Genomic DNA, 14,481 nt, shown 5'->3' on the forward strand with positions numbered 1-14,481 from the left:
AAAAGAAGTCAAATAATGCAGATCTAACTCAAGTCCTGGGAGGAAAAGGAGTTTTTACGAAGGTCACACCTTCCTCTGCAGCCACCTTCAGGTCAGACTGCATTTTTGCCCAAAGACTGGCTATGGTCCGACAAGATAAAACCACAGCAGTATCATTATTTCTCAAGACCCATCCAGAATTTCCATCTCCTGTCACTGGAAACTCCTCGTGAGGCAGCTGCACAGTTATAACTGGAGGTAACTCACCTGTGTACTGCCCCACATTCTCCTCCGCTTCGCCTGACTGAGTTTCAACACCTCAGGCCTCCGCGTACCGAAGAGTTATAAACACTCTTAAATGTTGCCGTACAGTATGTGCAACTGACTTATTCAAAGGACTTTATCATTTCCAACAGGCTTCAAAGTTTCCCTGCATTAAAATGAAAGCTGCGAAGGTACAACACGTTCAGTTTTTAAGCTATTCAGATCAAGTCTTTACAAATATTGACTGCAACTCTGTGGCATAAACTAGAAATATTCACGGTGCCCTGAGGATGAATCCTAACGATGTTCAATTCACATCTCTACAAGGAGGTTTTTAGTTTTGCATGAAATGTCCTGACATCTACTAAAAGACCAACTGCCTTCTGCTGTACTTTCTGTTTGGTGCCGCTACGTTTTTGTGATCGTCCACAGCTTGCGACAGTTTTCATAGTGTATGTTTATTGTGTAGACCAAATACAAATCCCAGGAGACTACACACTGCTTCACTCATGCTGTCTGAAGGAGAGTTACTGGAGGTCCTGTGAGGCCGTACAATCAAAGCTGCTCCTTGACTTGTGTACACTGCAACACAGCAAATGTCCTCACTGTGGGATGAATTAAGACTGTCTCATCTTATCTTGAAAAGTGTGCAACCACACCAGAGAGCAGTGCATTGCACTGATATCTGTTCAAATGCCAATCCAGGAGCTGCTTTATAGTTCTACTTTGAGCATGCATATCAGTAGGTTTCATTGTCGAGTAAATGCATTTGATTTACAGAACTCAAAAACAAAAATAGACTCTTGGTTCTTTTTTTAGAAACTGGCAGTGGCTTTGGAAATTTGAGCGGTTAGGGATGGTCCCGCAGACACCACAGTTTCCACTCTCTGACGGAATTTCAGAAATATTTTCATCAGAAATACTATTGTCAGCGACGCCTCTGGCAAGGGAGCAGCCCTCCCTGTGCCGACGCTGTCATTTAAAGCTTGCCAGGACGGTTCTTGTGCCAGATATGGGGACATTCTTTCTGACTATGTTAAAGGAAACAAAGGAGCATCCACCACACGGAAACCGCGCACACGCCCACAAACGGCCACAGGTAAAGAAGCGTTGTGGTTATACAACACACGTAGAAAACAAGTTATCAGGAACTGGAGTGTGACTATATATTGTTCCTTTTCACATTTTGATCATGCAGGTTTGACCTCTTCAAGCTTTGTGCACCTGAGGAATGCAAAGCAAAGAAAAACAAACGTTTTGTTACGTGGATCAATATAATTCATTGGATATGAGCCGGCTGCTGACACAGATATCAAACCTAAATATTTGTACTGAATTATTTGGCTGCTGCAGTCAGCCGTAGCAGATTCCACCCAGTCTAAGCTTCTTTTCATAAGTCTGATTAAGCCCAAAGAAAGGTTGAATAAAATCAAATGACGTAGCGCCATCATGTCTGGTTTAGTCTGAAATAACAACTTCCTCGCTGCCACCTTCAAAACAGACTTCATTTTTGCCCAAATAGTTGTTGTAATCTGAGTAGTAGTTTCCTTAGTTCCTGAGGCTCTGGCAGTTTATTTAAGGTTCATTTGATGCCATCAGATTTCCTATCTCTGTAACGTAGTCCTTGTTTAGACGACTTATCACAGGAGGAAACTTACCCATGTAGTGTGTGCCACTTTTCTGTCTCATGCTGCAATGCAGATCCCTGCACGATATCACGCACACAGCTTATCATATGTGCCACTAACGCTAATGCTCGAAGTCAGTTTTTCCTTTGTGTCCTTCCCTCTGACCTTTTGAATTTCTCCACAGCCATTTACTTTTTACTTCAGTTCAAGTGTTGACCTTCATTAAGATGACATGACACTTTGACGCTCTACAAACGTTGCTGGAGATATTCACGGCGGCCGGAGGATACGTCCGAGCGACCTCTAGGAGCTTGTCGCTTGTGGTTCTGAGAGAAATATCCTAATAGGTATTGAACGGATAACACTCAGGATGCATTATAATCACACAGGTTACGCTCTCTGTTGGTTTTCAACCTGGGGCCCTAAGTTTCACTCTTGTTTTCCCTCCAGTTGGAGCATCAGTGTATATACGTATTATTATGCATTGTGACTCATCTGGATAGGGAAAAGAGATTTGGAACCATTGATCTAGATACATCAGTAGCACAATTTGTGATCCTGTCTCATGAATTCTCCACAAACGATGTTGACAATTGTGGAGACTAACATCCGGGATGAATTCAAGTCACTTTACGCCATCGTGAGGTAAAAATTTTACTTGGTCCTCCGTTTCAAAACCTCTAAAAAAGTCCCACTAGACCTAGCTCGTGTTTACTGCTGCTGCAGCCTCATGCACATAAAGCCATGTTAGTGCGCAGCTTTTGTGCGCATACTCCGATTGCAACATTTGTCACAGCACAGGCTTTTAGTGTGTTATCTGAAAACTCCCGTAAGACTGCAGAAAGTGTTCAACCACACCAGAGGGCAGTGCAGGGTAAAAAAAAAAACAGAGCAGCATTATGATACCACGTTTAGTCCTGAAGCGACTGATGCTATTGACAGACAATACAATCACTGTCAATCAGGTAACCGTCGGCAATGAAGGACAACTAGACTTGTGGGGTTTCTTGAAGACGTCTCGTCCAGTAGCCGAGGAGACGGCTACTGGATGTGTGGTGAAACGTCTTTAAGAACCACAAGTCTACTTGACCTTGTTTCGTCTTGTTTTTTGGCTACAGCATGAAGTGGATGACCTTCACAGATTCACAGACATGTATATTCTTTAAAATATGCAAAACACTTGATAAATATTCCTTAGAAACACAAATGTGGTCAGACAATCACGACACGGTAAAGGATGTTTTGATAAGATTTCTTCTTTTTTTTTTTTTTAAATCCATAATCCACTCTTTACAGTCACACCATCAATTAAATCCAAGCTTAATCTCAAACAAACACACTTTGGATCCGTTATAATACAACTCTGATAAGCTTTAAAAAGATGGCACAATCACATGGAAGGAGGGGGATGAATGGGAGGGATGAGAGAGTGTTTTTATTATAGATAATTTAACAAAAATATTTCCTTTAATGTAGATAGATCTTTTTCATAGACTTTGAGGATAGAATAAACTTTTGCCTCTGGAAACTCAAGGTCTTTTGTGTGGAGAGTGCTATCTTGAAAGTGTTGCATAGTCGAGGAGACGTAAATGTAGGGTGGCAGGGATCTTAATTTAAAATGACACACGAGGAGTAAAACTCTTTGTTTTAATGCAGAGTGCGGGGTAAAAATAAAAATACTTTCTACTGAATACTTTCACGTTTTGGCTCTGAACCCACCACTCAATAAAAGCTTTAAAAGCTCCACCAGCCACCTTGAAGCTCGTGCACTGGGACGTGAGTGTAAAATAGTAACATATAGTCCATCTCTGTGCAAATGTAACTCAACAAATCAAGATCCACAACAATCCTATGTAAAAAAAAAAAAAAAAAAAAAAGATCTCCCAAGCAGTTTTATAAAGACAGGGGGCCGTGTGTCACTCAGATTGTAGCCTTTAAAAGTGCCGCTCAGTGTCCATTATTTAGAGTGAAATAACAAAATATCCTCTTGGCAGGCAAACAAAGAACCAGCTTAGCTTAAAAATACTGTCTCTGTAGCTTATTAAAGCTCTAATCCTAAAACCTGAAGAGCTCCAATCATGAACCCTCTCCCTTGCTCTTCCTCTTCGCACACTTGGTGATCTTTAGCGATTGTGTTTCTAAAAGCGGACCCCTCAGAGGAGTCCTTGTCCTGCGGTAGCTGAATGTGTTTATGCTGCTCATTCTGCATCGGTCGGACGAAAGCTGGAAACGTTTCTAGTAGCAAAACAAGAAGGGGGGGATTCCCATCTCTGCTTATAAAGTGTCTCGGAGATACTGTGCCAAGCGTTTTTTTTTTTTGAAAACCAGACGTTAAAACAAATGGAGAAAGGGGTACACCGTTCGAGCCACACCCAGTCTTTGCTGCCGGTTTTGACTTTACAAGCTCCAGCCAGGGAGCACCACTGCACTTCCCTTCTTTCTTTTCATCTATCCATACATACATTCACTTGTCCTAGATCCCGTGTACTCCTCAGCAGCTGTCCATCCACTTGTAAGGAACATGTAAGAGTTTGTACTTCTTCAAAGCCCAAATTCTCATCCCTGCTCGGCCTCCTTTATCCTTCTCAGTAGCATCGGCAGACCTCTGCTTTGCCTCGAGTCTTTGTCCAATAAAAGAAAGATCCACAATGCCGGCCGGAGGTCACCGGAACTCATAGATCGCTGCACTGTGCTCGGGAACATGGGTGAGGTTTAAAGACTGGTACCTAAGATGCAACGACACAATATATGTTAGCAGCTGTATACACTGGAAATGAAGAAATACACTTGAACAGGACAAACTATAGGAATTTTCCCATGTCCCAACAGGTGACAGGTGCACTCAGTGTGTAAACTGTGCTGTGAAATCTCTCAGTGTTCAGCTAAAAGTCCTGTTGTAGCTTCTTCTTTATTCTCCATGGTTTGGTGAATAGTTTCACTCCTGTGCCACCTGTTCAGTATCTTTTTTTTTTTTTAGGGTTTAGTGATCACTTTCAGTCTTGTAAGACAGTGTTAAGTTGCTTCCCATTTCCTGTAGTTGCTGCTTCAGTCAAAAAGCTTTTTTATTGTGAAGAAGCCACAGGAAATACAGTGTGGTTATTGGTGTAAGTAGAGTTTCAGTAGTGGTTGTGATATTAGCAAGAAAAGGAATTAACATGTTCAGACCCAGTATGCCAAATATACTCTGAAACGTCAATGTGTCTGGTGACATTGTGCAGTACACAAGCCATTGTGGCCTTTTCTGGCTTTCGCTGGCTGCTCTGACCCACAATCATTTGAGCAGAGAAAGATGAGTCACATGACTGAGCCTCACAGACGCGGACGGGACAAAGCTCAGTAAAAACAAAAACGATGGCAGACTACCATCTGATTTGGCGTGCTGTTCTACTTCTTGGGTTGAAAATGTAGCACCAGCCATTACCGACTGACGAATGCGAGCAAGAAGGTCAAAGTTCAAGGTGCAATGTTGTGACCAAGTAGTGTGCTCCACTTGCATGCATGCTGTATGCATCAGAAGGTCAGTTGTAAGTGCAGCTGTAGTGCATCCTTTGCATAAATTGCTGTGCAGTACGGTTTAAACCCATTCACAGTGGGCCTTGGCATGACTCGACTCCACTCCAACAGTGGAATGAGACCCCAAACTCATGAAAATTTGATCTAAGAAGTATGTACAGGATGTGTGGAGTATGTTCCTATACATCAAGGCTTTTAAGCTGCCTCTGAACAAGCATCACCACAATATACATTTTTCATCAGTTCCACTTTTTTTTCAGATAATGTAAAAGAAGGTTTTAATTGTTTTACTATTTAAAGTCCATCTGTGATTACAGTTGGTTGGTTTTTATTGTTAGCGGTGGATTTAAACTGTCTTCACTAGCGCAGATGTTCACAGTAGAACAATACAGCATAAATCTTTCCTATGAAAATTAGTCTTACATTTAGTTATCACTACCTTTAAACCATAACCATAAAACTGCATGATGTTACAGTAAATAGGATGTCGTGCTGCGGCTTACTCACATTAAAAGCATTCAACTGGCAATAAGGAAGTTTTTAGAGTGAACGAGCCACAAGAAATGCGATATTGTGTATTATCAAATCAGAATGGAAGTCTAAACAGATTACAACCCGAAGAGATTCCGGTTTATTTGGAAATAAATCCAAATATGAATATGCATGCCTTTCACTGGACAGGATCCTTGGTCACTGCAACACCATCCTGCTTCAAGAACACTATGCTCTAAATGTTTTTCCAGGAAGGACTAATTACATAAGTCATATTTGGTTTCCACTAAAAGTCTAAGCCATGTGAGAACAGTGAACTCGTTTGCGCTTGTAAATCTTTACCCTTCCAACAGAGTTGTGGTCCAGTTTATCAAAAACAACCCCAAAATGTTTTCTTTTTTAAAAAAAAAAAATCAATGCTGACTTCTGAAAGCCAACAGTTAACTTTGCTTGAGAAACTAATTATTTAATAATGTTGTCACTCAACCTCACTCTACCACTTATATGTTGGCTGTAACGGTCTCCGCTTTTGAAAACTGGCATAAAATAAATCTGAGGTTGGAGAAAGCAACAAAAATCTTTTCCAAGTATTTGGTCAGAGGAGGAAAAAGAGAACCGAAATGAAAATGTGCTGGATGGTAATCACAGGGTTTTTGCGTCGACTGCTAAACCATTAAGTGCAGGGGCAGGCGAAAGAAATGCCAAAAACTGTTGGGTAAAAATGAAAACACTGAAGACGGAGAACCGTTGTTTTAACCGGACATTATGACCATATGCTGATGAAACAAGCTGTGGGTTGGATTGTTCTGCTCAATCCATGTAAAGTTACACATTTTAACCTGGAGCTGTTTGTAGTTAGTTAACTAGTTATGAGAGAAACTCCCACTGAGAAATTAAGAATTGAGGGCAAATTGTCAGAAGCTGTAAAAAGCTGGAAATTGCATCTGTTAATGATTGTTCCACTATGAGTTTCCTGCTGGTCTGGGATTTGATCCAGCAACCTGCTTGTTAATACCTCTAAAACGGATGCGACAGTTAATTTATGTAGTGCCAAGTTACCATTCAGAGCTCCTGTGGTAGTAGTAGCCCTCAATAGTTGCTGTGGATTTCTGGAAACAGATGTAGTAGAATCCAGCAAAGGAAGCGCCGCTGATGTCTTTGATTGTATGGTCAGGAACCAGGAACTGCTCCTGAGGGTGAGAAATTACAGCAGCTGCAGAGTTCAGAGGTGACCTAGTAGAACATATGGCCGAGCTCAGTTTAGATAGCGTGTTACCTTCCACCTCATGAATATATAGTCAGAGTTCTTCAGATCCTCATAGTCGAAATCATCAGAGTTGAATGTCTTTGCGTACTGGTAGAAGGCCTGGAACTTGCCCTGCACACAAACATCACGGTAAACCAGACTGCCGAGGAGCACATTTCTAGATTACGAACGTGCAGGGTTTCCCCTTACCCAGTGCTTACGATCCACGTCCTCGTCTGCATCCCATTTTCGGGTGAGAAACGGCCGCTTCCTGCTGATGATCTCTCCAGCGAAGAATGTGGTCAGAGTTGGATATTCCTACGAGGGCCACCAAAACGGAGAAACACACAGTGTCATTTTATTAACACACATTTGTGTGGTCTTTAATAAGAATTCAACGCAATCATTGAGGTTCTGAAAGTATAAAGGTAGGTGCTCTGATATTCACAGTTTATTGTTCACCATAAAAAAGAGTTGGTCATCAGCAACCAGTCAAGATGGATGTAAACAATACAACTTCCACCTTTAAAATCATCAACAACCATGTTAGCACGCCTCCTACAGAGGTAATATAGTAAGTTGTTTTTGTATACGAGGCCATAAAAACTTATTTATACCATTGTTGAAAGTGCAAATGCTATTAATTCAACAGCAGAAATATGTGATCTGTGCTAGTTTTATCTTTGATACAAACAAGAAAGAACGACTGGAGCCTGCACAGTCTATTGAAAGGGATACCAACATTAGAGTCATCTGAGGAAAAAAAGTACATCCAACAGAGATTGTTAAAAATATACTGAAAAGGTCAGCAGTCAAACATTTGATTTGGCCAGAGTAACAGCAGACACACTTGGTGCCAAAGGCCAAAGACAAGTTCTTAGGAAAAGTACCTCAATCCATTTGTAAAGCATGGTGGAAGTTGCCTCTGGGACTATGCCGCTTGCAGTCATTGATTCAACCATGAATTCTGCATCATATCATAGCGTGCTGCCATATCAAATCCAGTCCAAGAGCAAAAACAAGTCAACAAGAACACCAACATTTCATCACAAAATCTGCAGGTAACTCCACAGCTGCTGATGACAAACTATACGCTTCAACAGTCAGACCATGCAAATTAGGAAAACATCCTTTGCCGTCCATAAATAACATTTGAGCAAACTATCAGTGAGCCAAACAGACAAGATCAGGTCTGAATTGTGCTCTGGACAGACAAAAACAAAAACAGAGATGCCTGGCCAGAGTAACAGCAGACATCCCTGGTGCCAAAGACCAAAGACAACTTCTTAGGAGAAGTATCTCATACCAGCTGTGAAGCATGGTGGAAGTGTTATGTGGCCTGAGGGACCAAACCACTTACAGTCATTGATTCAACCATGAATTCTGCATCACATCATAGTGTGCGGAAACTTTTGTCTGTGTAATGATCACAAGCATACAACAAATCCAACAAGGATAAAAAAGAAGAAGTGGAGGGTTAGGGTTCAGCCAAGATTAGAATCCAATTAAAATGTGGTTTTAAGCCACAGTAAGTGCATGGAAACCAGAGGAATTTTGGTTAGATGAGTGGTCAAACATTTCAGCAAGCCGATGCCAGAGACCTGTGGCAAAACATGTGGGTGAAGTAATTTCACCTAAAGGGGGCAACACTGAGGCCAGTGGTTTTCCCTTGGTTACATCTGTTGATATTATTGTTTAATAAATCATCAAAAATGCTATTGTTTCCTTGTGGGGTTGTACAAAGTGCATCACCTTTATCTACAAGCGCTGTATCAAAGAGGATCAAAGGTTTGCTTGTCCAGAAAGGGAAAAAAAAAGGTCAACTCTTTCCACGGGAAATGTCACATGGCTGCAGCAGTAGCCAGACACTGTTTGAATTATTAATGTGGGGAATCACTCCTCTCACCTCTGTCAGCCCTTTTATCTTCAGGTAGCCACACAGATAGGAATCCTCCATGGTGACATGCTTTAAAAAGAAAAGAGAACGCTGTATTACACTTCATGCCAATATGCAGTAGTTACTTCCAGTATTCCAGTAAAGTGGGGGTTCCTATTATTTGGTATTATGAAGCAAATGTTATATATATAAGCCATGAACGTGCATGTCTGTTCCATACAAATGCTTTAAGTTAAAACAATGAATTAATCTCTTTAGCAGCATTTCGTAGCATTAAATTAGTTTAGTAACAGAAAACAGAAAACAAATAGCACCCTTATACTTTAAATCAGATGTCTGCATACAGTCGTAGGCACCGCTACATCCACAGCTAGCTAGGCGAGTTACTCCGGGACAGGCCGGGACTGATTTTCAGCTGTCAATCATCTCACCGCCCGTTTGACAGATCACCAAATGCCCCTGACATCTCGACTGAATGAGGAAATATCAGCATTACGACCTCACCTGCAAAACTACCTCCACGTCGTACGAGTTCCCTTTGCTTTTCTGGTGGCCTCTGAACTTGGAGCCGCTGTACAGGAGCGAGGTGACAACACCGGGCTGCTGTGTGTTTATCGGCGGCGGCGGAATAAGTGAGGCCGAGGACGCGAAGGCCGCGGCAGGGGAGTCGCTGAGGTATCCAGCGGGGACAGGCATGGCTCCCGCTTCGCTGGCTGGGCGCCGACCGCGGTCAATGGCCGTCCGAACGAGGGGCTCTGTCTACGTCTACGAAGAGGCGGAGAAGGGCTGAAGAGCTCCACCAACATTCAAATTCCACTTAATTCCGCAACAGTTCAATTTCCAAGCCACCAAGCTCCCAGAGAAGTAAGTGGACTTCGACGCAACGCTGTAGCCAGCAGTATCCGCCCCTCTCATTGGTCAATTGATTCCAACCTAGCAAAGAATTTCAAATTCTATTGGTTCAAGATGCGGAAGGTATTAGGCGAACATTTGGGTGTAGTTTTTTCCCTGTTGTGTAAGGGTGTGTAGATGCACTTGTAAAACTACATTTCCCAAAAAAAATAAAATCATTTACGACGCTGTCAAGCAACGAAGGTCACGCGTGCTTTTGAACGTAGGTGCTGCTATGATAGAGCTAAGCAATGTGATGCAGTAAATAGAAGCAAATAGTAGAGTCTTTCTAAATATTAGTGCCGTACAAATACGAACCGATGCTAAAGGGAAAACTCACCCGTGTAACATTACATCTTGTAAAGTGAGGAACTGTCAGAAACAGGTAGCCTAGCAAGTCGGCTTTATTTACAGTTAGCTTAAAAAGCTCACATCTTCACATTATTTCCGCTATGTTTAGGAATATCATTAGACTCCAGAGTCAGTTTGGAAATATCCTTTCTCTCAATAAAGTGTGCCCAAGAAATCGGCACGCCAAATGTACTTTGAAATACTCCACAGCCACAGCAGGTAAGATAAATGATAATAGTAGGTTAAACCAATGCATTCTGCATACTAAACACTGTTTTGCGTGTGTTGACCGATGTGTTGTTCTGCTGTTTGCCAGAGAGAAAGAAATTTTACCAGGATGTCAGCATATCCCAAGGTGAAGGTACGTGTCTAGTGTTATTAGTAATCAAGATAAGTATATTACTTCCATATGTTTGAGAACACAGTTTGCTGCTGTCAGATGTTTTACATTAGTTCCTGCTCAGGTCTACACTATTGAATCATTTCATCTAATTATGTTTATAAAGCTGTTTTTTAATTCTCCATAGTTAGTCTTCAACCTAGTGACTAAATATTATTTTTCCATTTTTCTAAAATGTTCTTAACAGGTGGTTTATATGAGGTAAACCTAGACCAAAGGAAATTGAAAACTCCAGGAGGGAAGCTGTTCACAGTGCCAAATGAAGCCCTGGCCATTGCCGTGGCAACCGAATGGGACGCTCAAAGGGAAACGCTCAAGTTCTACACTATGCACCTGGTACGGCCTTTAACCATGGCATTAGATGGATCTTACACTAGAGTTTCTAAAGGGTTGGTGGCACCTACCTCTGTATTGCAAATGCAGTGTATTCAATGAAAGATTGTTGAAACATCTTGTAACAACATTTCTAACAACAGGCGCTTCAGTTTTTTTGCTGACGGGAGTACCTGTCATCACTGTGGTCAGGCAGCATTTTATACCGATCAGCCATAGGCAGCCAATGCTCACTGATGCACGTGGTGAGCAAAGTCTGACCTTTGTGGTTTGATCCACAATGAGCTATGTAGCTTATGTGTTGTAGCTGTAGCTTAAGGCAGTCATTCCCAACCATTGGTACGGGATTTATTTGATAATTTATTTGGAAGATGATGAGAAAATATTGGCGGCCTTTTCATAAACCCATTCTTAAGTTGGGTTACGTAGCCACCCTAGGTCCCGTTCAGGAGATATAAACTGTGGAACCACACCTGCCAAAACAAACAACTCTTTTGCAGAGAAATCCTGGCTAATAACTCAAATAACTTTAGCAAACTTGCTAATGTTTTCGGTGCTGGTATCAAATCACACAAATGCCAGGATCCATACATTGTAATGAGATAATTGGTGGTATTTACATCACCGGTTGGTGGTTTTAATGTTGTGGCAGATCGTCATCTGTAGCTTTCTGACCCTGCTATATTTATGTAACAGTGGACATAACTCCCCTTGCTCAGCGAGTATTAGTGGTCAGGTGCTGGTTGGTTGCGCAAACATCTTAAGCAAAAATTCAAATCAACAACCACTTTCCGAAATGCCTGTAAGTCTTTCATGCAACACTGAAAGAGTTCTTAGTAATAATGAGTGTGAAAAGTGCTTCTCAGAAAACACATTGCTGCCACAGTGTTCCGGGCCACTAGTAAAGGGTGTTTAACAAAAAGTTGAACTAACAGAACTAGTAATGTTGGTGAACTCTTCCTGCAGACCACTCTGTGCAACACAGCTTTGGACAATCCCACCCAACGCAACAAGAGTCAAATGATCAACGCTGCTCTAAAGTTTCTGGAGACTGACACCATCTGGTATATCACTTATTTACTTTTATTGCTGTCAATAAATATGTTCATACATTCTTACATAGCCATATCTAATTTCTATCAATTCACTGCATTTAATACATCCAGAAGAGAGATCACACGAGAGCAGAAAATGGGTAAAATTTACTGTTTGTTAGTAGTGTTTATGTTTTGTGTAGTTACAGAGTAGAGGACCCCGATGGCTTGGTTGAGCTACAGAAGAATGAGTGGGACCCTGTGCTGCACTGGATTGAAAACAGGTGAGAACATCCTTAGCTTTTGTCATTAGCTTAGTGTTAAAGCCTCCCAAATGGTTATTGAAATTTCTTAATAAGCACTCTTCTCAATGTTTATCTCCAATTTTAGGTATAATGTCACTATTGGCTCCTCATCCAGTATTTTGGGTCCAGAGATTCCAGAGGCAACCAAAGACACGTTCCGGCAACACCTCAACTCTTATAACTTCTGGTCCCTGACAGGTAAATCATCCCGAACTGATCTGAGATAAGCTCATTTGTTATGTTTACATGTTTCCTCTAAAAACAGGCAGCAGGGGAGGCTGCTTCCCTCCTAAAAAAAAAAACTGACTGCTCAACTACAACAGCCTGAGCAGACACAGTCCAAGCACATTCGAGCCGGGTGCTGCCAGAGCTGCCGGTGAAGGAGAGACGTGGGAGGGAGGGACATGTACTTTAAATTCAAGAAAACCATTTATTGGATGCAAAATTTAGACACGCACCCAAGTGCAGCATGAGTCATCAACATTTTTAACTTTAAACTCCTATTAAGAGAATATATAAAACAATGTTTTTGTCATTATTGGTCCAGATACTGGAGAACATGTGACATATAGTGTAATACATACATTATACAAACACACAAACATCAAGTTTGAGTTTATGGTGACTTTAACAATCAACACTTTTGAAAAATAGCATTTATAATATAAGCTTGTATCTGTTCTGCAGGAGTTTTTATTTCACTTGTGTGGTAACTGTATATTGCTCAACCAATAATGTGAAGGTGATATTCTGTGGCACATAGAATTGATGTAATATTTACTGTGAAGTATTGTAATAGGCTGTAATAGTTTGCTTGCAGAGTCTTACATTAGTGTGGTTGCTCTCGTTCAGGGCTGGAGTATGTGATCACCCAGCTGAAGTCTGTTGTGCTCTCCATGGGGATGATTGACAGACATCTCAGTGTGGAACAGGCTGTGCTGCTCTCTAGACTGGAGGAGGAATACCAGGTACGGACTACCAGAGAGTGTCCAGCTTTTTCCAGGAACATTTTATGTTTATATCCCAACATGGAAGGCGCTTCTTTGCTTCTTCACTCTGTGTTAAAAGCATGCGTTTAACCATCATAGTCCTGGATCACCGCCAGAACCCCAAAAAGTCTGTGTCATTTGCTCAAGAGAAACAGCACCCTCTTCTGTTTTCACAGTGTTCCCTTTTAAACTTAGCTTGGCAGTGTAGAGGCTGACTTTGCTTTTTTTGAGGCCTGGTTTTTGATGTTTGCTTTGCAGAAAATCTATAAATATCTGATCTTGCACTACTGTGTGCAGTCTGTATGCCTGCTCCTGCAGACAGTTTTTATTCATCCTGCATGTTTTTTCCTCCTTTCCAGATTCGGAGCTGGGGAAACGTGGAGTGGGCCCATGATTATGACATGTATGAGCTGAGGGCAAGGACTGCCGCTGGGGCTCTTTTTGTTCATCTTTCATCTGAGAGTTCGACTGTCAAACGCAAGCTTATGCAGGACTGAGAAGGAAAAGGAACATCAAAGAGTCCAAAAATAAAACTTCGAAAAAGCAAACCCGGCCACCTCAGTCGTACAAATCCTTCTGTATCGCTACAAACGCCACGTATCCTGTTTGTTGTATTTAGCACTGACAGCTGCTCTGCAACAGTGATCTGCTGAAGAGTCATCACCCTCCACCAAAACACATTGGCTGTCTTTTCTGCAGTGTTTGTATGTGGCAGCTGCCAAGTGTGACACTCTTCAGAGTTTCCAGACGGTTCTCAGTCATCTGCGACATTTTGGGCACTGCCGCATGGCTTCAAGAGAACAGTGAATGATGTTGTTGTCTGCGTGGTCGTGGAATGTTAATTCCATCTTTTGTCATCAGCAGTTTCTGATTACTGTTTGGTATGGGGACACTGCACATGAAAAATATTCACTTGCATTACGTGAAATATTCTGCATGCTGAATATGTTTATGTAATTAAGACTGTGATCATTCATGTTTGTATTATGTTTTTTTTCTTGTGGTGAAGAGGAAATAGACTTAAGGTTGTGCAGAAAGCACTATCTCTTCTGCACATTGCAGTTTAGCAGTGGTTATTATATGTACAGAGCTGAGAATTTTGTTGGTTTTACAGTAGTTAGATGCACCAAAATAATAAAATCAATTTTAACAAGAATGC

General features: G+C 41.6%; 2 protein-coding genes across 2 annotated transcripts; one reads left to right on the plus strand and one right to left on the minus strand.

Annotated features, from left to right (window-relative positions):
* Positions 1-3,116: 3,116 nt before the first annotated feature.
* LOC311504039 (glucose-induced degradation protein 4 homolog) lies at positions 3,117-9,825 on the minus strand (the record flags this gene model as incomplete). The annotated part of the gene is given in 7 exon segments (XM_084566991.1): positions 3,117-4,597; positions 6,936-7,066; positions 7,153-7,254; positions 7,333-7,440; positions 9,029-9,088; positions 9,524-9,771; positions 9,774-9,825. Coding segments are annotated over 7 exon segments (765 nt in total). The 3' UTR covers positions 3,117-4,533.
* A 323-nt stretch (positions 9,826-10,148) lies between these two features.
* On the plus strand, positions 10,149-14,476 carry atpaf2 (ATP synthase mitochondrial F1 complex assembly factor 2). Its single transcript, XM_084567091.1, has 8 exons — positions 10,149-10,480; positions 10,578-10,622; positions 10,849-10,997; positions 11,961-12,058; positions 12,232-12,312; positions 12,419-12,531; positions 13,186-13,301; positions 13,682-14,476. The coding sequence occupies exons 1-8, from the start codon at positions 10,363-10,365 to the stop codon at positions 13,817-13,819; spliced, it is 858 nt and encodes a 285-aa protein (XP_084423217.1). The 5' UTR covers positions 10,149-10,362; the 3' UTR covers positions 13,820-14,476.
* Positions 14,477-14,481: the final 5 nt, after the last annotated feature.

Source organism: Chelon labrosus (assembly GCF_963514085.1).
Source record: "Chelon labrosus genome assembly, chromosome: 19".
In the NCBI taxonomy this organism is placed as follows: Eukaryota; Metazoa; Chordata; class Actinopteri; order Mugiliformes; family Mugilidae; genus Chelon; species Chelon labrosus.

Coding starts and splice junctions, on each gene's coding strand:
- atpaf2 (XM_084567091.1), top strand. CDS start 10,363: ATGTTTAGGAATATCATTAGACTCCAGAGTCAGTTTGGAAATATCCTT. Junction 12,059..12,231: donor CTGGAGACTGACACCATCTG/GTATATCACTTA, acceptor TGTTTTGTGTAG/TTACAGAGTAGAGGACCCCG. Junction 12,313..12,418: donor CTGCACTGGATTGAAAACAG/GTGAGAACATCC, acceptor CTCCAATTTTAG/GTATAATGTCACTATTGGCT.